Raw genomic sequence first — 25,410 nt, 5'->3', positions numbered from 1 at the left:
ATACTCACTGTGTCCACTGGGGCAGGAGGAAAATGGAAAATTTCCTGAAAAGACAAGTGGCACCTCAGCTAGTTATCACGTTACAGTGTCACCCTTGGATGGACCTGGTTTACTCCTGGTAAAGTCCTTTCAAAAACTGTGATTTCCTCAACCAAGGGGTAGCCCATTTATATTTTGAATGTGTAGAGTTGTTTAAACTTCCTTCCATTTAGCAGAATTCTCTCTATTTTATCATCTCCTTACAGATTTTCATTCTCATATGTGAACTTATGGGCATTAACTAATTTCTTTGATAGAATCCTTCCAAATTATGGAAGATGTATCCTGACTTTTCTTGAGAATACCCATTCTGCCTTTATTGTAATGGGTATACAGTAATCATTAGCACATGGATTTTCAACTGAACCTTTGTTTCTGTGACCTGACTTTTCCTATTGATGGGACAGTTACCTCTTAGTGACTTATCTTTTTTCTGAAAATGTGATTATTAGTATTACCTTGCTTGTGAGGATTAAAAATACTTTTGTGTACAAATAGTCTCAATGAATAATATTTGTCATTATTACTATTAAAGTCCTCCTTTTAGAATAATTATTTTGGATATGTAACTATTCCAGAATATAGTATGGATATAATGAAGACAGTGTTTTATTGGATTAGTCTTCCAGCAGCGGGAATATGGATCCACCAAATTACTATGGTTTCACCATCAGACAGTTATTTAAATTATTAGCTGTAGATACCTCACCTCTAGAGTGGCAGTAGTAAATATGCCCCATATTTATTGAAGGGTAAAATTGAACAAGAGGATGCATGTCATTATCTACCATGATACCTGGGACATACAAATGGACAATTCATAATTGTGATATTCTCTTATTACCATGACAATGAATCTTTCTTACATGCCAATCATTTGTCAATAAACAGAGCAACCGTCAGGATGTAATTCTGATTTTTAGAAATATATCAAGTCTCTTACCTCTTTTGATTGCCATACAAGACCTCTGATTAGTGAAGATCCTTATGTCTCCTTCTTTCAGAGCATGCCTGCCAGGTGAATTCTCCCAAGAATAAGAAAAAGCAAGTAAACTGCATACATAAAAGGAGGAAGGGAGAGCACACAAAATCATAAAAATAAAATCCAAGATATGTCTCAAGTGGGGTGCCCATGTGGGTATGCTCTCAGTTGGAGATCAATTAAAATCAGCAAACTTAATCACCAACATATAAAATTGAGAGATTGGATTGGAAATATTCAAAACTTATGTAAATCTAATCATCCTAGAAAAATTAAAAGCCAATTTTGACATTTAAATATACATCTTTACATTCTCTGCAATAGAAAAAGAATTCGTGTTACTAAAGCAAAGAAGAGTTACTTAAATAAGACAGAAAAAAACCGTTCAGGAGCAATCTAGTGTGGGAAGTTGAGTACATGGGACTTCTCTGAAATAGGAATATTTGAGCTGAGAGAAGGAGGATGGGTCATTGTTAATCAAGAGAAGTAAGAAAGGAATAAAATTCTAGGACGAGAGAACAGAATGATACATGGCATATGGCTCAGTGAGTTTCAAAACAGGAATTTGAGGGACCAGTGAGATGGAGAGCAAGGAAGGAGAGTCAGGAAGACAAAATTTGTGGGTCCCACAACAGAGCATCCTCTGATCCTTCTTGATGTGCACCTCATCTCAGTAATTTTATGTTTATTTGTGGGTCTGAGGCTGTGATTGTTTTTTTCTCATTTTTTTTCTTTCCAGGGATATAGATATACTTGGTGCCTCTGATATTGTAGAGGCTCAACAAACACAAATGTTGTTTGTAAAATAATGAATGAGAAAACGTGTCAACGGTGACACAAAACAGAAATCTTGAAGCTCGACCGATGCCTGAATGTAGACTCAAAGTTGAATAGTGTGGGTAAGTAAAGTGCATTCCTATCAATTTTAAAGGAATAATACATGATTAGCAAGTACTACCTATTCTAGGAATGGGAAACTAGGTTCATGTTAGAATGTTTGTTAACATAGTACATCACAAACGTAGGTTCATGAAGAGATTCACAATCACAGTGCAAAAAATATATTTGAGAATATGGAATAGCCATCTCTGTGGTTACCAGCCGGGGCAGAGAATCTGCAGATACACACACACAAAAATGCGGACAATTTCTTAACCTCATAAACGATGATTGTTTCAAAATCACAGACGACAGGATATTCTACATTAACATGCTAGAACATTTGTGTTCAATTTACGATCAGAAGAAAGCAGACTACTCCAATGTCAATGATTCGATATTCTCATGGACATTTAGAAACTGGTAAAATGGAAAAAAGAAATTGGCCTGCATGCCAACAGTCAGAACTAGGTATGATACATGCATTATGTTGTAGACATGGAAATGAAAAAATAATGATGACAACAAGAACATAGAAATATTCAGGGATATCAGTAAGTCACACCTGCCAGCAATAATAGTTATGTGAATTAGAAAATCCAATGTACTTAAGAACAAAATATTCAATACCTCATGCCTAATCTGTCTTCCATGTGTAGTTAAGTGCTTGGAGACAGGAAATCTAACAGGAACCTAAAATATTTGGGAGAGAGTGGAGAAGCTTTGAAGGCTTCCCAGAAAATGAAGTATGCAAGAAATGGCCACTTCTAGCTCTTACTGGAAAGAGATTCTAGATTCAAGAAAGAAAGGAAAACAAAAACAATGAGAGCTGGCAAAGACTAGTCTCAGTGGAAACTAAATTACCTTCAAAGTCCAAGGACTTCCACCTGCATAGATTAAATAAATGTAAGACTGTCCCCATCTCCTTGTTCTAGAGAAAAAGCCCATCACACACTTTCCTCTTTTCCTTCTTACCCCACTTGCCCTCATTGTGTCGGTAGGAATCTCTCTGGTGAATATCACTGAAGCTTTCTCTTCTCCAAAGTCTGTCTCTGGAAATCCCAATTGGGTTTTCATGTAGTCTGGAATCAGGAAATTACAGGTGTAGGGCAGCAGGGGCAGGTTTAACATTTCTAGTGTCTCCAGTGCTGAATTCCCAGAGCAGCTCATTAAATGAATTGTTCCGTTGTCTTTCCACTCTCCAAAATCTTCAGCCTCCCTGGGATACAAAGAAGAGAGCAGAAAAGAAAGATTTCAGTCAATCTTTTGTCCACAGAGACAGCATAGAAGAAGTTGGATTTATTTCCCCCAAGGGGGAAACTATTCTTCCTTTGGTTTAATTTAAAAGTCCCAAGGTTTTCCCTGATAGAAAGTTTAATTTCTATAAGCAACCAAATTCAGTCATTGTCTCTCTGTGATGTGCCACTGTTGAGGAAAGTTTGGAGATTTTGTGGAGTTCTTGGTGTCCACAATGTTATAGAGGCAAAGAGGTCCTTTCTTTCTAATTTTTTTCTTAATATTTAAACTACTTTATGACGGTATGATTGAAATGTAAAAAGCTGTACATATGTAGTGTATACAATTTAATGAGTTTTGGGACACGTATATATCCATGAATCCATCACAACCATGAGGCCAAAGACATGTCAACCACCTCCCAAAATTTCCTTCAGTCACCTAAATATTTTAATGTGCAATAATCACATTTAACATAGGATCTGCATTTTAGCAAATTTTCAATATACAATACATGATTATTAGCAATAAGTACTGAGCTGTGTAGTAGATCTCCAGGACTTATTTCTCATGTACCTCTTTTTAAAAACCCATAAGGTTTGACAATTATCTTCGCATTTTCTCCTCCCCAGTCCCAGGCAACCACAATTCTACTCCAAAGGAGTCCTTCTTCAGGAAAGCAAATCTGGGAGCAATATTTCTTCTGCGAAAATGAGTAAAAATATTGGACAAGAAAATCTCCTTTTTCATTTGCTGGAGACTTGGGAGTCTTTGTTGATTGATATTAGGGCTTTATTTATTTATTTATTATTATTATTTTTGAGACAGAGTGTTGCTCTGTCTCCCTGGGTAGAGAGAGTGCCATGGCATCATCATAGCTCACTGCAATCTCAAACTCTTGGTCTCCAGTTATCCTCCTGCCTCAGCTTCCTGAGTACCTGGGGAATACAGGTGCACCACGATACCTGACTACTTTCTCTAGTTTTAGTAGAGATAGGGTCTTGCTCTTGCACAGGCTGGGCTCAAACTCCTGAGCTCAAGCAATCCTCCGACAGTGCTAGGGTTACAGGTGTGAGCCACCGCATAATGGGGCTCCATTTATTACCTATAAATACAAAAGACAGGACAATAATAACCGAGGTAGAGTGGGTTGGAGAGTGAGGATTGAGGAAATATTTGTGGCAAATACACACAGGTTATACAGCTTTTCAATGAAGGGAAGAGGAGAAATAAAGCAAAGCCTAAAGACAGTACGGAGTATTACACAGTTTTACAAAAATATCTTAACTGGAAGATATGGGAACATGTTTAATGTCAAAGAGAATAAATATAATAAATGCAGGCTTTGGAACACACAGGATATACCCCCTACAAATTTTGCAGGAGGTAATATATACTGTCAATCAAACAAATATCATAATGTATTATAACGTGATATACAGAACACATGGGCCCAGAAAGCAAGGGTTGGAATCACAAATGTCCTTGCCTAACATTCCTCCCAGGGAGCTGCTTAGGGAGTTTGTGCTTCTTGTCTCTGCAAGTCTGGCTTCTCTTGGTTTAGAAGTCTTGACTCCTAAAGGGATGGCTCTTCTAGAGACAGGACAAAAGTCCTGGTACTCAGAAGCTCTTCACTCTTGCAAGGAACATTTTAATAGTGAAGGCCCCATTTAACACTCAGCTATACTTCCTGCTAGGGTGTTTTAGAGTCCTGAGGACCGGGTATCAGCAGACAAGAAGAGTCAATATGTTTTTTTTTTCCCAGTGGCTTGATTGACATACCATAAAATACAGCTGTTTAAAGGACACAGTTCGATGCTTCTTTGTACATTCACAGAGTTGTGCAACCATCATCTTGATCAAATCATAGAATATTTTCATCATCATCAAGGAAACATGGCACCCAATAGCAGTCATATCCCATTGTCTTCCTTTCTCCATACCCTAGGCAACCACTAATCTATTTTATGTCCCTAGTGGCTTTTCTATTTTGGACACTCCATATAAATGGAATCATACAATCATATACTATGTTGCCTTTTGTGTCTTGCTTTTGTCAGTTCATATGTTTCCAAGGTTTCTCCAAGTTGTCTCCAAAGTGAAGGGATATCCTATGGAATGGAATAATGTATTTGCGAAGTATGTATCTGATCAGGAGCAAATATGCAAAATTTATGGAACTCGGTCAACTCAATAGTGAAGAAACAAATAACTCAATTAAAAAGTAGGCAAAAGATCTGAAGAGACATTGCTGAAAAGAAGATACACATCTCTTCCCATTCCAGAAACCCAAAGAGAAGAAGGAGGAGGAGGAGGAGGAGAAGGAGGAGGAGGAGAGACATACAAATGGACAACAGGTATATGAAAAAAAGATCAGCATCATCAACCATCAGGAATGTAAATTAAAAGCACTATAGAATATCACCTCACACCTGTTAGAATGGATAAAGAAAATGTGGTGTATATATACACAGTGTTCAGCCATTAAGAAGGAAATCTGTTATTTGCTTCACGTTGATCAACGTGGAGGACCACATGTACAGTGAAATAAAGTAGGCTAGATGGACCAACACAGGATTAACTCTGCCATATGTGGAATCTACAAAATCCAGCTCATAGAAGCAGACATAATAATCACGGTTACCACAGGATGCAACGTGAAGGGATTGGGTAGATATTGGTCAAAGGACACAAAATTTCATATATTCCGAAGAAATAATTTCAAGAGATCTATTACAGGTGGTGATGAGTATAGTTAAATACAGTACATTTTATATGTGAAAAAAATGACAAGATAACATCCAGACTGGGAGAAATATTAGCACAACATATATCTTATAAGGGTCAAAATATCCAGAATTTATCAAGAACTAAGACAAGTCAAAAACAAAAGTACAGACTACACAATTAAAAGTGAGCACAGACTTGAAAAGACATCTCTCCTCTGAAGATACACAAATTGCCAACAAACACTCAAACGGATAGCCGATTAGTAATTAGGGAAATGCAAATTAAAAACACAAAAAGATGCCACTTAACACCTAATAAGAGGATATAGTCTTTTTTAAGAAGGAAAATAACAAGTGTTGGAAAGGATATGAAGACAGAGGGGCACTAAACATTGCTGAGAGGTAAAAAGTACTGGCTGCTACGATGCACAATATGTCACTTCGTCCAAAAGTTAAACATGTAATTAACATATGACCCAGCAGGTGGGCTGCTAGGTATATTCTCCAAATAGGTGAAAATAAGTAAAAAGCAAATAAATTTACATACTCTTCACAAAGGCCCAAAGATTGAAATCATGCAAATATCCATTAATGAATAAATAGATAAACAACTTGGAATATTATTATACAGTGGAATATTACTCAACAGTAAAATGGAATGGAACAAGTTAATATTAACTATTAAAACAACCAAGAGGAAGGGAAGAAAAGGGATGAGAGATGAGAGAAAGAAGGAAGAAAGGAAGGAAGGATAGTAGAGAACAAAGAAGGAAGGAAGGATAGTAGGAAATAAGGAAGGAAGGAAGAAAGGGAAAGGCAGGGATCACAAAGAAGGAAGCAACATCTCTGAGTTATCCTCGGTAGTACATCACTGTGAATCATAGGAATGAACCTGCTTTCAAATCTAGGTTCCAGCATTGGTGTTGAAAATCCCATCACTGTTCTTGCTAAATGTCCAACAGCAAAGTTAGGCGTGTAGACTCATTGTCATGCTGCCAGGACTTAGCCCATCTTAACTCAGTCTTCCTTTAACCAATGGGGTGCATGAAAAACCATATCTCAAGGACACATTTTCACAATAAAATTCACACACATAAAGCAACATGCAGCACCCTGGAAGAGTAAGAGCTTGACTAGTATTGTAGGATTTTTATTACATGTCTTCCATCAAGTGCAAGAGCATAAGCAAACTGAGGTGAAGAACAGTAACATGCAAGAGGATCACTTTTGAGGAAACCATGTGAGTGCTTGACAGGAAATGTGCTTTAAATGTCAAGTTAGAAATCTCAGGAATGGCTGTAAGAAAACTGATGAAAATTAAAGCTTGACGGCTCAGGTTTAGGGTAGAGAAGTTAAAAAGAAATTATGGAGGAAGTTGTTGAGGGCAAAACAACCACAAAAACATATAAAAACAGACTCATAAGTGCTTTGGAAATGAACAAAAGAAACGTGTTATTTAAAGGAGGAATATAGCTAGGACATTTAAATTCACATTTGCCTTCAAGGCCCACAATGTCCACTAAGTTCTGAACTGATGATGTGTCCGTCACAGGCAAGAGGCTGCCATGCTGAGCAGTCTTCCCAGGGCCCCCTTCATGTCCTTGTTCCTCAGGCTGTAGATGAAAGGGTTCAGCATGGAGGTGACCACCGTGTACATCACCGAGGCAATGGCACTGCTTTGGGAAGAAGGGGTCACAGCAGAACTGAGGTAGACCCCAACTCCTGTTCCATAGAACAACCAGACCACACAGAGGTGAGACCCACAGGTGGAAAATGCTTTAGTCTTGCCTGCAGTGGAGGACATGCTCATTAAGCAGGAGACAATTTTAGAGTAGAAGAAGAGGATCCCCATGACAGGAAACACTCCCAGTAACACAGTCAACACGTACAAGCAGATGTTATTGATGAGGGTATCAGAGTGGGCCACCTTGAGAATCTGAGCCAGGTCACAGAAGAAATGTGGGATTTCAGTTTCTAAGGAGAAACTCAGCCTTAATATAAGTAGACTATTAACTAGTGCAACCAGAGTCATGGTGAACCAAGACATGAGAACCAGGAGGCCACAGAGGCGGGGGTTCATGATGACTGTGTAGTGCAGGGGGTGGCAGATGGGCACAAACCGGTCATAGGCCATCACGGTCAGGAGGAAGTTATCCAGTCTACCTAACATCATGAAGAAATACATCTGAGTGAGGCATTCCATGTAGGAGATGTCCTTGCTGTGTGTTTCAATGTTCACCAGCATATTTGGGACGGTAGTGGAGGTGAAACAGAAGTCAACAAAGGACAGGTTGGAGAGGAAGAAGTACATGGGGGTGTGCAGGTAGGCATCAGATATGATGGCCAGGATGATGAGCAGGTTCCCGAGCACCATGACCAGGTACATGGACAGGAAGAACCCGTAGATAAGGAGCTGAAGTGCAGGATCATCTGAGAGACCCAAGAGGAGAAATTCTGATATATCTGTGTGGTTTTCTGCTGCCATATACTGCTGTCCACTGGGGAAAAGGGAAATGGAACATTTCAAGAAAAGACAACTGGCATCTCAGCTAGTTATCACATTACAGTGTCACCCTTGGATGGACGCTGTTTACACCTGGTAGAGTACTTTCAAAAATTGTGATTCCCACATCTTTGCAATTGTGAATTGTGCTACTATAAACATTCGGGTACAGGTATCTTTGTTATAGAAGGACTTTTGTTCTTCTGGGTATATGCCCAATAATGGGATTGCTGGATCAAATGGTAGGTCTACTTGAATCTGTTTAAGGTATCTCCATAATGCTTTCCACAGGGGTTACACTAGTTTGCAGTCCCACCAGCAGTGTATGAGTGTTCCTGTCTCTCCGCATCCATGCCAACATGTGTTGTTTGGGGATTTTTTGATAAAGGCCATCCTTACCCAAGTGCCCATCAATCCACGAATAGATTAGTAAACTGTGGTATATGTATACCATGGAGTATTACTCAGCTATAAGAAATTAACAGTGATACGACATCTCTTTGGTTCTCCTGGAGAGAGCTGGAACCCATTATATTAAGTGAAGTATCCAAAGAATGGAAAAACAAGCATCACATGTACTCACCAGAAAATGGTTTCCCTGATCATCACCTAAATGCACATCGGGGAAGGATACCAATTGGATATCAGACTGAGACAGGGGTTGGAGGGAGGGGATGGGTGTATGCCTACATGATGAGTGTGTTGCGCACCGTCTGGGGAATGGTCATGCTTGAAGGTGCTGACTCAGGGAGGTGGGGGGGAGGGGATGGAGGTATGACTACACGGTGAGTGCCAGGCGCACTGTGGAGAATGGATACGCTTGAGTCTCTGACTCAGGGGGATGCGCGGGACATGGACAATGTATATAGCCTGAGCTTTTGTACCCCAATGAAGAGCTGAAAAAAAATTGTGATTCGCGAACATAGGGGTAGCCCATTTATATTTTACATGTGTAGAGTGTTTAGACTTCCTTCCATTTAGCAGAAATCTCTCCATTTTATCATCTTCTTACAGGTTTTCATTCTCATATCTGAACCTATGTGCATAACTAATTTCTTTGATAGAATCCTTCCAAATTATTGAAGATATATCCTGTCTTTTCTTGAGAATACCCATTCTGCCTTCATTCTAATGGGTGTACAGTAGTGATTAGCACCTGGAGTTTCAAATGAACTTTTGTTTCTGTGACTTGATATTTCCTATTCATAGGACAGTTACCTTGTAGTGTCTTATTTTTGTTCTGAAAATGTGATTATTAGTATTACCTTGCTTGTGAGGATTAAAAATACTTTTGTGAGGACTTCCAATACTATGTTGAAAATTAATGGGGACAGTGGGCAGCCTTGTCTGGTTCCAGTTCTGAGTGGGAATGCTTTCAATTTTTCTCCGTTCAGTATGATGTTGGCTGTGGGTTTGTCATATATGGCTTGTATCATTTTTAGGTAGGTCCCATTTATGCATATTTTGTTAAGCGTTCTTATCATAAAAGGGTGTTGAATTTTGTCAAATGCTTTTTCTGGATCTATTGAGAGGATCATATGATCTTTATTTTTGCTTCTATTTATGTGGTGAATTACATTTATAGATTTGCGTATGTTGAACCACCCGGGCATCTCTGGGATGAAGCCTACTTGGTCATGATGAATTATTTTTTTAATAAGCACTTGGATACGATTTGCTAGTATTTTATTGAGAATTTTTGCATCTATGTTCATGAGAGAAATTGGCCTGTAGTTTTCTTTTTTTGTTGCATCCTTTTTTGGTTTGGGTATCAATGTTATATTGGCTTGGTAAAATGTGTTGGGGAGAATTCCATCCTTCTCGATATTGGAGAATAGTTTATGTAGGAGGGGCACCAGTTCATCTTTGTATGTATGGTAAAATTTGGGTGTGAACCCACCTGGACCAGGGCTTTTCTTTTTGGGAAGGTTTTTTATTGCTGTTTCAATTTCATTTCTTGATATTGGTCTATTCAGGAATTCTATTTCTTCCTGATTGAGCTTGGGAAGGGTGTGTTTCTAAAAATTTGTCCATTTCCTCCTCATTTTCCAATTTGTGTGCATAAAGATTTTTGTAAAATTCATAGATGATGTCATGTATCTCTGTGGCATCGGTCGTGATTTCTCCTTTCATGTTCCTGATGGAAGTTATTAGAGATTTTTTTTTCTGCCCTTGCTTAGTGTAGCCAGTGGTGTGTCTATTTTATTTATCTTTTCAAAGAACCAACTTTTCGTTTTATTAATTTCCCTTATAGTATTTTTGTTGTCCTTTTCATTTAATTCTGATTTGATCTTAATAATTTCTCGCCTTCTGCTGGGTTTGGGGTCAGTCTGTTCTTCTTTCTCCAGCTCTTTGAGTCTATTCATTAAGTTGTCTATTTGTAAGTTTTCTGTCTTTTTGAAATAGGCATTTATGGAAATGAATTTTCCTCTCAGGACTGCTTTAGCTATGTCCCATAGATTTTGATATATTGTGTCTCTTTTGTCATTTAATTGAAGAGCTATCAGGCAAGAGAACAGAATCAAGGGTGTCCAAATAGGGACAGAAGAGATCAAACTCTCACTCTTCACTGATGATATGATGTTGTATCTGGAAAACTCCAGGGACTCAACCAAGAGACTCCTGGAATTAATTAATGAATTTAGTAAAGTCTCAGGTTACAAAATCAATACGCACAAATCAGAGGCATTCATATATGCCAATAACATTCAATCGGAGAACCAAATTAAGGACTCAATACCCTTCAAAATAGCAACAAAGAAAATAAAATATCTAGGAATATATTTAACTAAAGACGTAAAGGTCTCTATAGAGAGAACTATGAAACACTAAGGAAGGAAATTGCAGAACACGTAAATAGGTGGAAAACCATACCATGCTCGTGGATTGGAAGAATCAACATTGTTAAAATGTCTATACTACCCAAAGTAATCTATAGATTCAATGAAATTCCTATTAAATTACTAACATCATTTTTCACAGATTTAGAAAAAATAATTATACACTTTGTATGGAATCAGGGAAGATCCCGTATAGCAAAAGCAATTTTAAGCAATAAAAACAAAATGGGAGGTATTAATTTGCCAGACTTTAAACTATACTACAAGGTTGTGGTTCTTAAAACTGCCTGGTATTGGCACAAGGGCAGGGACACAGACCAGTGGAACAGAACAGAAAACCCAAATATAAAACTATCCTCATATAGCCATCTAATCTTTGACAAAATAGACAAAAACATACCCTGGGAACAAAAATCCCTATTCAATAAATGGTGATGGGAAAACTGGATAGCCACATGTAGAAGACTGAAACAGGACCCACAGATTTCACCTCTCACAAAAATCAAATCACGGTGGATAACAGATTTAAACCTTAAATGGGAAACGATTAGAATTCTAGGAGAAAATTTAGGAAAGACTCTTACAGACATTGGTCTAGGCAAAGAATTTATGAAGAAAACCCCTAAGGCAATCACAGCAACAACAAAAATAAATGAATGGGACCTGACCAAATTAAAAAGCTTCTGCACAGCCAAAGAAATAGTCACGAAAATAAACAGACAGCCTACAGAATGGGAAAAAATTTTTGCATACTACACACCAGATAAAAGACTGATAACAAGAATCTATTTAGAACTCAGGAAAATCAGCAAGAAAAAATCAAACATTCCTATCAAAAAGTGGGCAAATGACATGAATAGAAATTTTTCAAAAGAAGATATAAGAATGGCTAACAAACATATGAAAAAATGCTCAACATCCCTAATCATCAGGGAAATGCAAATCAAAACCACAATGAGATACCACTTAACTCCGGTGAGAATGGCCTTTATCCATAATCCCAAAACAACACATGTTGGCGTGGATGCGGAGAGACAGGAACACTCATACACTGCTGGTGGGAATGCAAACTAGTGCAACCCCTGTGGAAAGCATTATGGAGATACCTTAAACAGATTCAAGTAGACCTACCATTTGATCCAGCAATCCCATTATTGGGCATATACCCAGAAGAATAAAAGTCATTCTATAACAAAGACACCTGTACCCGAATGTTTATAGCAGCACAATTCACAATCGCAAAGATGTGGAAACAACCCAAGTGCCCATCAATCCGCGAATGGATTAGTAAACTGTGGTATATGTATACCATGGAGTATTACTCAGCTATAAGAAATAACAATGATAAGACATCTCTTTGGTTCTCCTGGAGAGAGTTGGAATCCATCATATTAAGTGAAGTATCCAAAGAATGGAAAAACAAGCATCACATGTACTCACCAGAAAATTGGTTTCCCTGATCATCACCTAAATGCACATCGGGGAAGGATACCAATTGGATATCAGACTGAGATGGGGAGTGGGGGGAGGAGATGGATGTATGCCTACATGATGAGTGCGTTGCGCACCATCTGGGGAATGGTCATGCTTGAGGGTACTGACTCGGGGAGGTGGGGGGGGAGGGGATGGAGTTATGACTACATGTTGAATGCCAGGCGCACTGTCTGGAGAATGGACACGCTTGAGGCTCTGACTCAGGGGGATGGGTGGGACACGGACAATGTATACAACTTGAGCTTTTGTACCCCCATGAAGAGCTGAAATAAAAAATAAAAAATAAAAAAATAAAATAAATATTCAATTTTCAAAAAAAAATACTTTTGTGTACAAATAGTCTCAATGAATAATATTTGTCATTATTACCACTAAAGTCCTCCTTTTAGGATAATATTTTGGATATGTAACTATTGCAAAATACAGTATAGAGATAATGAAGACAGTGTTTTATTGTGTCAGTCTTCCAGCAATAGAAATATTGATCCACCAAGTTACTATGTTGTGACCCGCAGAAAGTTATTTAAATTATTAGCTGTAGATACGTCCCCACTACTGTGGGAGTAGTAAATATGCCCTATAGTTATTGAAGGGTAAAATTGAACAAGAGGATGCATATCATTATCTACCATGAGACCTGGGACATACAAATGGACAATTCAAAATTGTGAGAGTCTGTTATTACCATGACAATGAATCTTTCTTGCATGCCCATCATTTATCAATAAACGGAGCAACCATAAGGATGTAATTCTCAGTCGTTATAAATATATCAGGTCTCTTACCCCTTTTCTCCCATCAAAGCACTAACCAGGCCCAACTCTGCTTAATTTCTGAGATCAGATGAGATTGGGCACATTCAGTGTGGTATGGCCGTAGACTCTTACCTCCTTTGACAGGCATACAGGACTTCTGATTAGTGTAGATGCTTATGTCTCCTACTTTCAGAGCACCCCTGCCAGGTGAATTCTCCCAAGATGAGGAAAAAGCAAGTGGACTGCGTATATAAATAAAAGAAGGAAATAAAAGGACACAAAAATATTAAAATAAAATCCAAGGTGTGTGTCAAGTTGGGTGCCCATGTGGGTATGCTTTCAGTTGGAGATGTATTAAAATCAGTAAAGTTAATCACCAGCATATATAGTCCATAGATTGGATTGAAAATATTCAAAACTTACATAAATCTAATCACCATAGAAAAATTAAAAGCCAATTTTGACATTTAAATATGCATCTTTACATTCTCCACAATAGAAAAAGAACTCGTGTTACTAATGCATATAGCAGTTTCTTAAATAAGACAGAAAAAAATCATTCAGGATCAATCTAGTGTGGGAAGTTGCATAGGTGGGACTTCTCTGAAATAGGAATATTTGAGCTGAGAAAAGAAAGATGGGTCATTGTTAATCAGGAAAAGTAAGAAAGGAATAAACTTTCTAGGATGAGAGAACAGAATGCTAGATGGCATATGGCTCAGTGAGTTTCAACAGGAATTTGAGGGACCAGTGAGACAGAGAGCAAGGAAGGAGAGTCAGGAAGACAGAATTTTTGGGTCCCACAACAGAGCATCCTCTGCAATTTCTTGATGTGCACCTCATCTCAGTAATTTTATGTTTGTTTGTGGTTCTGAGGTTGTGACTTTTTTTCTCATTTTTTTTCTTTCCAGGGATGTAGATTTACTTGGTACCTGTCATATTGTAGAGGCTCAAGAAACACAAATGTTGCATGTATAACAATGAGTGAGACCAAACGTGTCAATAGTGACACAAAACAGAAATCTTGAAGCTCATCCCATGCCTGAATGTAGACTCTAAATTGAATAGTGAGGATAAATAAAATGCATTCATGTTGATTTTAAAGGAATAATAGATGATGAGCAAGTAATACCTATTCTAGGAATGGGAAAGTGGGTTTGTGTTAGGATATTTGTTAACATAGTACATCACAAACATAGGTCATGAAGAGATTCACAATCACAGTGCAGAAAATATATTTGAGAATATGAATAGCTATTTCTGTGGTTAGCAGCCAGGGCAGAGAATCTGCAGATATGCACACAGAAAAATGAGGACAACTTCTTAACCTTGTAGACAATGATTGTTTCAAAATCACAGATAACACGATATTCTACATTAACATGCTAGAACATTTGTGTTTAATTTATGATCAGAAGAAAGCAGACTACTCCAACGTTAATGATTCGATATTCTCATGGACTTTCAGATATTGATAAAATGGAAAAAAGAAATTGGCCTGCAAGAACTAAGTATGTTATATGCATTATATTGTAGACATAGAAATGAAAAAGTAATGATGACAACAAGAACATAGAAATATTCAGTGATTTCAGTAATTCACACCTGCCAGCAATAATAGTTATGTGAATTGGAAAATCTGATCTATTAAGAAGAAAATATTCAATACCTGATGCATAGTCAGTCTTCTGTGAGTAGTTAATGAATAAATGATTAGAGACAGGAAATGTAACAGGAATCTAAAATATTTGGGAGAGAGTGGAGAAACTTTGAAGGCTGCCCAGAAAATGAAGTATGCAAGAAATGTCTATTTCTAGCTCTTACTGGAAAGAGATTCTAGATTCCAGAAAGAAAGGAAAGCAAACACAATGAGAGCTGGAAAAGACTAGTCTCGGTGGAAACTAAATTACCTTCAAAGTAAAAGGACTTCCACCTGCATAGAATAAATAAATATAAGACTGTCCCTATCTCCTTGTTCTAGAGATAAAGCCCATCACACACTCTCCTCTTTTCCTTCTTACCCCACTAGCCCTCATTGTGTCACTCTTATTCTCTTGTGAATATCACTGAAACTTTTGCTTCCCCAAAATCTGTCCCTGGGAATCTCAATTGGGTTTTAATGTAGTCTGGAATCAGGAAATTACAAGTGTAGGGCAGCAGGGGCAGGTTTCATATTTCTAGTGTCCCCAGGGTTGAATTCCCAGAGCAACTCATTAAATGAATTGTTCCATTGTCTTTCCACTCTCCAAAATCTTCAGCCCCCTTGGGACACAAAGAAGAAAGCAGAAGGGAAAGTTTTCAGTCAATGTTTTGTGGACAGGGACAGCATAGAGGAAGGCAGATTTATTTCCCCCAAGGGATAAACTGTTCTTCCTTTGATTTAAAAGTCCCAAGGTTTCCCCTTCCAGAAAGTTTAATTTCTATAAGCAACCAAATTCAGGCATTGTCTCTCTGTGATGTGCCACGGTTGAGGAAAGTTTGGAGATTTTGTGGAGTTCTTGGTGTCCACAATGTTATAGAGGCAAACAGGTCCTTTCTTTTTAATTTTTTTTCTTAATATTTAAACTACTTTATGAAGGTATGATTGAAATGTAAAAAGCTGTACATATGTAATGTGTACAACTTGATTAGTTTGGGGATATGCATATATCCATGAATCCATCACCACCATGAGGCCAAAGACATGTCAATGACCTCCCAAAATTTCCTTCAATTGCCTAAATATTTTAATATGTGATAATCACATTTAACATAGAATTTGCATTTTAGCAAATTTTCAATATACAATAAATGATTATTAGCAATAAGCACCAAACTGTGTAGTAGATCTCCAGGACTTATTTCTCATGCATATCTAAAACCCTATAAGGTTTGTCAACTATCTTCCCATTGTCTCCTCCCCAGTCCCAGGCAACCACCATTCTCCTCCAAAGAAGTCCTTCTTCAGGGAAGCAAATTTGGGAGCAATATTTCTTCTGCGAAAAGACTAACAAAATCGGGAAAGGAAAATCTCCTTTGACATTTGCTGGAGACATGGGAACCTTTGTTGATATTAGGGCTTTATTTATTTATTTATTATTTTTGAGACAGAATCTTGCTCTGTCTCTCTGGGTAGAGAGAGTGCCATGGCATCATCACAGCTCACTGCAACCTCAAACGCTTGGGCTCATGTGATCCTGCTGCCTCAGCCTCCTGAGTAGTTGGGACTACAGGTGCACCACGACACCCATCTAATTTTTCTGTTTTTAGTAGAGATGGCTCTTGCTCTTGCTCAGGCTGGTCCTGAACGCCTGAGCTCAAGCTGGTCCTGAACGCCTGAGCTCAAGCTGGTCCTGAACACCTGAGCTCAAGCGATCCTCCCAGAGTGCTAGGGTTACAGATGTGAGCCACCACGTTTGGCCTGTGGCTCCATTTATTACCTCTAAATAGAAAGACAGACTAATAATAATCAAGGTATAGTGGGTTGAAGAGTGAGGATTGGGGAAATATAGGTGGCAAATACACACAGGTTATACAGCTTTTCAATGAAGGGAAGAAGAGAAATAAAGGAAAACCTAAGGACGGTATGGACTATTGGACATTTTTACAAAAATGTCCTGAATGGAAGATATGGGGACTTGTTTAAGGTCAAAGAGAATAAATATAATAAATGCAGTCATTGGAACACACAGGAAATACCCCCTACAAAATTTGCAGGAGGTAATATATACTGTCAATCAAACAAATATCATAATGTATTATAACGTGATATACAGAACACATGGGCCCAGAAAGCAAGGGTTGGAATCATAAATGTCCTTGCCTAACATTCCTCCCAGGGAGCTGCTTAGGGAGTTTGTGCTTCTTGACTCTGCATATCTGGCTTCTCTTGGTTTAGATGTCTTGACTCCTAAAGGGATGGCTCTTCTAGAGACAGGGCAAAAGTCCTGGTCCTCAGAAGCTCTTCACTCTTGCAAGGAACATTTTAATAGTGAAGGCCCCATTTAACACTCAGCTATACTTCCTGCCAGGGTGTTTTAGAGTCCTGAGGTCCACAGATCAGCAGACAAGAAGAGTCAATATGTTTTTTTTTTTTTAGCGGCTTGATTGACATACCATAAAATACAGCTGTTTAAAGCAAACAGTTCGATGCTTCTTTGTACATTCACAGAGTTGTGCAACCATCATCTTGATCAAGTCATGGAATATTTTCATCATCACCAAGGAAACATGGCACCCAATAGCAGTCATATCCCATTGTCTCCTTTTCTCCCTACCCTAGGCAACCACTAATCTATCTTATGTCCCTAGTGGCTTTTCTATTTTGGACACTCCATAGAAATGGAATCATACAATCATATACTATGTTGCCTTTTGTGTCTTGCTTTTGTCAGTTCATGTGTTTTCAAGGTTTATCCAAGTTGTCTTCAAAGTGAAGGGACATCCATCCTATGAAATGGAGTAATGTATTTGCAAAGCATGTATCAGATAAGGAGCAAATATCCAAAATTTATGGAATGCAGGCACTGAATAGTGAAGAAACAAATAACTCAATTATACAGTAGGCAAAAGAGCTGAAGAGACATTGCTGAAAAGAAGATACACATCTCTACCCATTCCTGAAACCAAAAGCAAAGGAGGAGGAGGAGGAGGAGGAAGAGGAGAAGCAGGCAGAGGAGAAGAAATATACAAATGGACAACAGGTATATGAAAAAAAGTTCAGTATCACCAACCATCAGGAATGTAAATTAAAAGCACTATAAAATATCCTGTTAGAATGGATAAAGGAAATGTGGTGTGTATATACACAATCTTCAGCCTTTTAGAAGAGGGAAATCTGTTATTTGCTCCACATTGATCAACCTGGAGGACCACGTGTAAAGTGAAATGAGATAGGCTAGATGGACACACACAGGATGAACTCTCTCATATGTGGAATCTACAAAAGTCCAGCTCATAGAAGCACACAGAAAAATGGTGGGTAACAGAAGATGTGAGGTGAAGGGATTGCAGAGATACTGGTCAAAAGACACAAAATTTCCTATACACTGAAGAAATAATTTCAAGAGATTTATTGTACATGGTGATGAGTACATTTAAAAATAATACATTTATACATGAAAAAAATGACAAGATAGCACCCAGACTGGGGGAAATATTTGCACAACATGTATCTGATAAGGGTCAAATTATCCAGAATTTATAAAGAACTAGGACAATCGGAAACAAAAGTAGAAACTACACAATTAAAAATGAGCACAGACTTGAAAAGACATCTCTCCTCTGAAGATACACAAATTGCCAACAAACACTCAAACGGATGGCCAATTTGTCATTAGGGAAATGCAAATTAAAAACACAAAAAGATGCCATTTAACACCCAACAAGAGGATATAGTCTTTTTTAAGAAGGAAAATAACAAGTGTTGGAAAGGATATGAAGATAGAGGAGCACTAAAACATTGCTGAGAGGTAAAAAGTGCCAACTGCTATGACACACGATATGGCACTTCCTCCAAAAGTTAAACATGTAATTAACATATGACCCAGCAGTTGGATGATTAGGTATATTCTCCAAATGGTGAAAATGAATATCAAGCAAATAAATTTACATACTCTTCACAATGTCCCAAAGATGGAAATCATGGAAATATCCATTTATGAATAAATAGATAAAAAACTTGGGGTTTATTATACAGTGGAATATTACTCAATCATAAAATGGAATGGAGCAAGTTAACATTAGCCATTAAAATCACCAAGAGGAAGGGAAGAAAAGGAATGAGAGATGAGAGAACGAAAGAAGAAAGGAAGTTAGGATAGTAGGAAATAAGGAAGGAAGGAAAAGGCAGGGATCACAAAGAAGGAAGCTACATCTCCGAGTTATCCTAGGTAGTACGTCACTGTGAATCTTATGAATGAAACTGCTTTCAAATCTAGATTTCAGCATTCGTGTTGAAAATCCCTTCACTGTTCTTGGGAAATGCAGAACAGCAAAGTTAGGCATGTGGACTCATCGTCATGTTGCCAGGACTTAGCCCACCTTAACTCAGTCTTCATTTGACCAATAGGGTGCATGAGAAACCATATCTCATGCACACATTTTCACAATAAAATTCACACATGTAAACCAACATGCAGAGCCCTGGTAGAGTAAGAGCTTGACTAGTATTGTAGAGTTTTTATGACATTTTTTCCATCAAGAGCTAGAGCACAACCAAATTGAGGTTGAGAACAGTAACATGCAAGAGGATCACTTTTGAGGAAACCATGTGAGCACTTGATATGAAAAGTGTTTTAAATTTCAAGTTAGAAATCTCACGAATGGCTGTAAGAAAACTGATGAAAATTAGAACTTTAAGGCTCAAATTTATGGGAGAAAAGTCAAAAAGAAATTGTGAAGGAAGTTGTTGAGGGAAAAACACCCACAAAAACATATAAAAACAGATTCATAGGTGCTTTTGGAATAAACAAAAGAAACATGTTATTTAAAGGAGGAAGAGAGCCAGGATATTTAAATTCACATTTGCCTTCGAGGCCCACAATGTGCACTTAGTTCTGAACCACCGATGTGTCTGTCACAGGCAAGAGGCTGCCGTGCTGAGCAGTCTTCCCAGGGCCCCCTTCACGTCCTTGTTCCTCAGGCTGTAGATGAATGGGTTCAGCATGGGGGTGACCACTGCGTACATCAGTGAGGCAATGGCGCTGCTCTGGGAAGAAGGGGTCACAGCAGAACTGAGGTAGACCCCAAGTCCTGTTCCATAGAACAAGCAGACCACACAGAGGTGAGACCCACAGGTGGAAAATGCTTTATTCTTCCTTGCAGTGGAGGACATGTTCATTAAGGAGGAGACAATTTTAGAGTAGGAGTAAAGAATCCCTGTGATGGGAAACACACCCAGCAACACAGTTGACATGTACAAGTAGATGTTATTGATGAAGTTATCAGAGGGGGCTACTTTTAGAATCTGAGCCAACTCACAGAAGAAATGTGGGATTTCTGTGGCCCTGGGGAATGTCAGCCTCCTTATCAGTAGGACGTGAACCAGGACAACCAGGGACATGATGAACCAAGACATCAGAACCAGCAGAGCACAGAGGCAGGGGTTCATGATGACTGTGTAGTGCAGGGGGTGGCAGATGGCCACAAACCGGTCATAGGCCATCACGGTCAGGAGGAAATTATCCAGTCCAATAAAAACCGTAAAAAAATACACCTGAGTGATGCACCCTGTGTAGGATATGTCTTTACTGTGTGCATCGATGTTCACCAGCATCTTTGGGATGGTGGTGGATATAAAACAAATGTCAACAAAGGACAGGTTGGAGAGGAAGAAGTACATGGGGGTGTGGAGATGGGCGTCAGAGATGATGACCAGGATGATGAGCAGGTTCCCGACCACTGTGACCAGGTACATGGACAGGAACAGTCCAAAGAGAAGGAGTTGTAATTCAGAATCTTCTGAGAGACCCAAGAGGAGAAATTCTGATACTTCCGTGTGGTTTTGTGGTTCCATGTAGCTGGTGTGTCTGCTGGGGAAGGAAGAAAAAGCAACTTTCAATCAACAGCCACCTGACACCTCAGTTATCATATTATGGTGTCACAGTATGGTATTACCCTTGGATGGGCATCCTTCACATGCAGTAGAGTCTTTCCAAAGACAGGGAATCATTTAGGGAACTGGTAGCCCATTGCCACTTTAAAGAGTAGAGATGTTCAGACTTCCTTTAATTTAGCATCAATATCTCTAGTTTACCATCTACTCACTCATTTTTAATTCTCCTGCCTGAACCTATGGGCATTAACTAATTCTGTCTTTGAAATGAGTTTTCCAAATAATTTAAGACATGGCATGTCTGTTTGTGATAATTTCCATACTTTCTTCATTCTAAAGCTCTACAATGTATTAAGGAACGGATTGTCACCTCTGACAACTTGTATTCTGTGACTCTATTCAGCTAGTGATGTGAAAATAAACTTTCAGTGTCTTATTTTCTTTCTAAAATTCTGGTTATCAGTAGTTTCTTGTTTGTGAGGTTTAAAAATTCCTTTGATACATTAAGTCTCAATAAATAATAGCTGTCTTTATTATTATTATTATAAAATTCCTCCTTGTATCAAAATTATTTTGGATATATACGTCTCCCAAGGTGCAGTATAGAGCTGAGATGTGCAAAGGATTTTCTTAAGTCAGACCTTCTGAAATAGAATTTTGACCCACCAATTTACTACTGTGTGACCTTGAGAAAGTTATCTAAACTCTTAGCTGCAGATCCCTCACCTCTACAGTAGGAATAGTAAATATTCCCTACATGAATGGAGGAGTGAAATTCAATGAGATGCTGCATGTCATTTTTCTACTGTGTTTCCTGGGGCATACAATGGACATTTCAAAAATGTGAGCTTCTGTTATTAAATATTTTAGTAAATCAGTCTGACATGCCTTTCATTTATCAATATCCCTCATATGTGGGGCAATCACAAGGATGTAATTCTGATCATTATAAATACAATAGGGCTGTTACCTCTTTTGACCACCATATAGGACTTCTAATTAGTGAAAATCCTCATGTCTCCTGCTTTCAGAGCATGCCTGCCAGGTGAATTCTCCCAAGAAGAGGAAAAACCAAGTGGACTGCATATATAAATAAAAGAAGGAAATAAAAGCACACAAAAACATTAAAGTAAAATCCAAGGTGTGTGTCAAGTAGGGTGCCCATGTGTGTATGCTCTCAGTTGGAGATGTATTAAAATCAGCAAAGTTGGCCGGGCGCGGTGGCTCACGCCTGTAATCCTAGCACTCTGGGAGGCCGAGGCGGGTGGATTGCTCGAGGTCAGGAGTTCGAGACCAGCCTGAGCAAGAGCAAGATCCTGTCTCTACTAAAAATAGAAACAAATTATATGGACAGCTAAAAATATCTATAGAAAAAATTAGCTGGGCATGGTGGCGCATGCCTGTAGCCCCAGCTACTGGGGAGGCTGAGGCAGGAGGATTGCTTGAGCCCAGGAGTTTGAGGTTGCTGTGAGCTAGGCTGACGCCACGGCACTCACTTTAGCCCGGGCAACAGAGCGAGACTCTGTCTCAAAAAAAAAAAAAAAAAAATCAGCAAAGTTAATCACCAACATACATAATTGATAGATTGGATCAGAAATATTAAGAACCTACATAAATCTAATCATCCTAGAAAAATTGAAAGCCACATTTGAGATTTTAAAATAAATGTTTACAAAACATTCTCCCCAATAGAAAAAGAGTTCATGTTACTAATGTATAGAGAAGTTTCTTGAATTAAAGACAGAAAAAGTCATGGAGGACCAATCTAGTGTGGGAAGCTGCGTAGGTGGGACTTCTTTGAAATAGGAATATTTGAGCTGAGAAAAGAAAGATGGGTCATTGTTAATCAGGAGAAATAAGAAAGCAATAAACTTTCTAGGATGAGAGAACAGAATGCTAGATGGCATATGGCTCAGTGAGTTACAACAGGAATTTGAGGGACCAGTGAGATGGAGAGCAAGGAAGACAGAGTTTGTGGGTCCACAACAGAGCATCCTCTGCTCCTTCTTGATGTGCATCTCATGTCAGTAATTTTATGTTTACTTGTGGTTCTGAGGCCATGACTGTTTTTTTCTTCTTATTTTTCTTTCTATGGATGTAGATCTATTTGGTGCCTGTAATATTGTAGAGGCTCAAGAAACACAAATGTTGCATGTATAATAATGAGTGAGTTCAAATGTGTCAACAATGACACAAAACAGAAATCTTGGAGCTCATCTCATGCCTGAATGTAGACTCAAAATTGAATAGTGAGGGTAAATAAAATTCATTCATGTCAATTTTAAAGGAATAATAGATGATGAGCAAGTAATACCTATTCTAGGAATGGGAAACTGGGTTCGTGTTAGGATGTTTGTTAACATAGTACATCACAAACGTAGGTTCATGAAGAGATTCACAATCACAGTGGAAAAAATATATTTGAGAATATGGAATAGCCATTTCTGTGGTTAGCAGCCAGGGCAGAGAACCTGCAGATACACACACAGAGGAATGAGGATAACTTCTTAACCCTGTGGTTGTTTGAAAACTATAGCCAACAGGACATTATACATTAATATATCAAACCATTTGTGTTAAATTTATGATTAGGTGAAGGCAGACTACTTCAACATCAATTATTTGATATTATCCTGAAAATGTAAACAGATTAGTAAAATTGAAGAAAGAAATTAGCCTCAATGCTAACTGTCAGAAGTAAGTATATTATATTCATGATGTTGTATACATTGAAATGAAAAAATCGTGATGATACAATATAGAACTATTCAGTGATTTCAGTAAGTCAAACCTGCCAGCAATAATAGTTTAGTCAATTAGAAAATCGATCAAATTAAGAACAAAATAATACCTCATACATATAGGTTTTCCATAAGCAGTTAATGAATAAATAATTGGATACAGGAAATGTAACAGGAATCTGCAATATTTGGGAGAGAGTAGAGAGGCTATGAAGAATGCCTGGAAAATGAAGTATGCAAGAAATGTCTGTTTCTAACTCTTATTGGAAGGAGATTCTAGATTCCAGAAAGAAAGAAAATCAAACAGTGAGAGCTGGAAAAGACTAGTGTTGGTGGAAACTAAATTACCTTCAAAATATAAGGACTTCACCTGCTCTTTCTTGATGTGCATCTCATAAATAAATATAGGATTGTCCCATTCTCGTTATTCTAGAGATAAAGCCCAGCACACTCGTTCCTCTTTTCCTTCTTACCCCACTAGCCCTTATTGTGTCACTCCGACTCTCTCTGATGGATATCACTGATGCTTTCTCTTCGCCAAGATCTGTTCCTGGGAAGCCTAATTGTGTTTTAGTGTAGGTTGTGATCGGAGAATTACAGGTGAGAGGCAGTAACATTTTTAACATTTCTATTGTCTCAAGGTTGAATTCCCAGAGTACCTCATTAAATAAATTATTCTATTGCATTTCCACTCTTCAAACAATTCAGCTCCCATGGCATACAAAGAAGACAGCAGAATGGAAAGTTTCCAGTCAATTTTGTGTCTCCAGAGATAACAGTAAGGGAAATTGGATTTATTTCCTCTAAGGAGAAATTCTTCTTCCTTTGCTTTCATTTAAAAGTCCCAAGTGGGCCCTGGCGCCTGCCGAGCTCTGAACGCTCTCTCCGGGCGCCTGCAACCGGCGGATGCGCGGTCGCCATCTTGGTTCCCACAGCTAAGCCTCTGACGCATCTCTGGAGCCCTATCTCTTAAAGGGACAGACGCGGGCCTGAGCTGAAGCGAGGGGCCGCGAGCGTGAAATATTAAAGCGGGACTTTTTTGCTTTTTTTTTTTTTTTTTTGCCCCTACGGCAGCTCTCCGGCTGGGGAGCTGCTGTGGGCCCTGGCGCCTGCCAAGCTCTGAACGCTCTCCCCGGGCGCCTGCAACCGGCGGATGCGCGGTCGCCATCTTGGTTCCCACAGCTAAGCCTCTGACGCGTCTCTGGAGCCCTACCTCTTAAAGGGACAGACGCGGGCCTGCGCCGAAGCGAGGGGCCGTGAGCGTGAAATATTAAAGCGGGACTTTTTTTGCTTTTTTCTGCCCCCACGGCAGCTCTCCGGCTGGGGAGCTACTGTGGGCCCTGGCGCCTGCCGAGCTCTGAACGCTCTCCCCGGGCGCCTGCAACCGGCGGATGCGCGGTCGCCATCTTGGTTCCCACAGCTAAGCCTCTGGCGGCGCTCCGGCGCCCTATCTCTTAAAGGGACAGACGCGGGCCTGCGCCGAGGCGAGGGGCCGCGAGTGTGAAATATTAAAGCGAGATTTTTTCTTTCTTTTTTTTTTTTTTTTTTATTTTATTTCCCTCTTTCTTTCTTTCTTTCTCTTTTCTTTCTTGTTTTCTCTTTATTCTCCTTGTTATTCATACTGTTTCTCTCTCTCTCTTTTTTTTTTTTTCTTTTTTTTCTTTTTTCCTTTCCGGTG

At 38.8% G+C, this 25,410-nt stretch overlaps 2 protein-coding genes across 2 annotated transcripts; both read right to left on the bottom strand.

The window, feature by feature from the left end:
- Nucleotides 1-7,411: 7,411 nt before the first annotated feature.
- LOC123635815 (olfactory receptor 7D4-like) lies at nt 7,412-8,350 on the bottom strand. Its single transcript, XM_045548358.1, has one exon. The coding sequence runs from the start codon at nt 8,348-8,350 to the stop codon at nt 7,412-7,414; it is 939 nt and encodes a 312-aa protein (XP_045404314.1).
- An 11,663-nt stretch (nt 8,351-20,013) lies between these two features.
- On the bottom strand, nt 20,014-20,952 carry LOC123635807 (olfactory receptor 7D4-like). The gene has a single exon (XM_045548348.1). It carries the CDS (start codon nt 20,950-20,952, stop codon nt 20,014-20,016), a length of 939 nt encoding a protein of 312 aa, XP_045404304.1.
- Between the last annotated feature and the right edge of the window lie 4,458 nt (nt 20,953-25,410).

The sequence above is a fragment of the Lemur catta genome, chromosome 1 (assembly GCF_020740605.2).
Source record: "Lemur catta isolate mLemCat1 chromosome 1, mLemCat1.pri, whole genome shotgun sequence".
NCBI classification, from domain to species: Eukaryota; Metazoa; Chordata; class Mammalia; order Primates; family Lemuridae; genus Lemur; species Lemur catta.
This window is presented reverse-complemented; position numbering and strand designations above follow the sequence as displayed.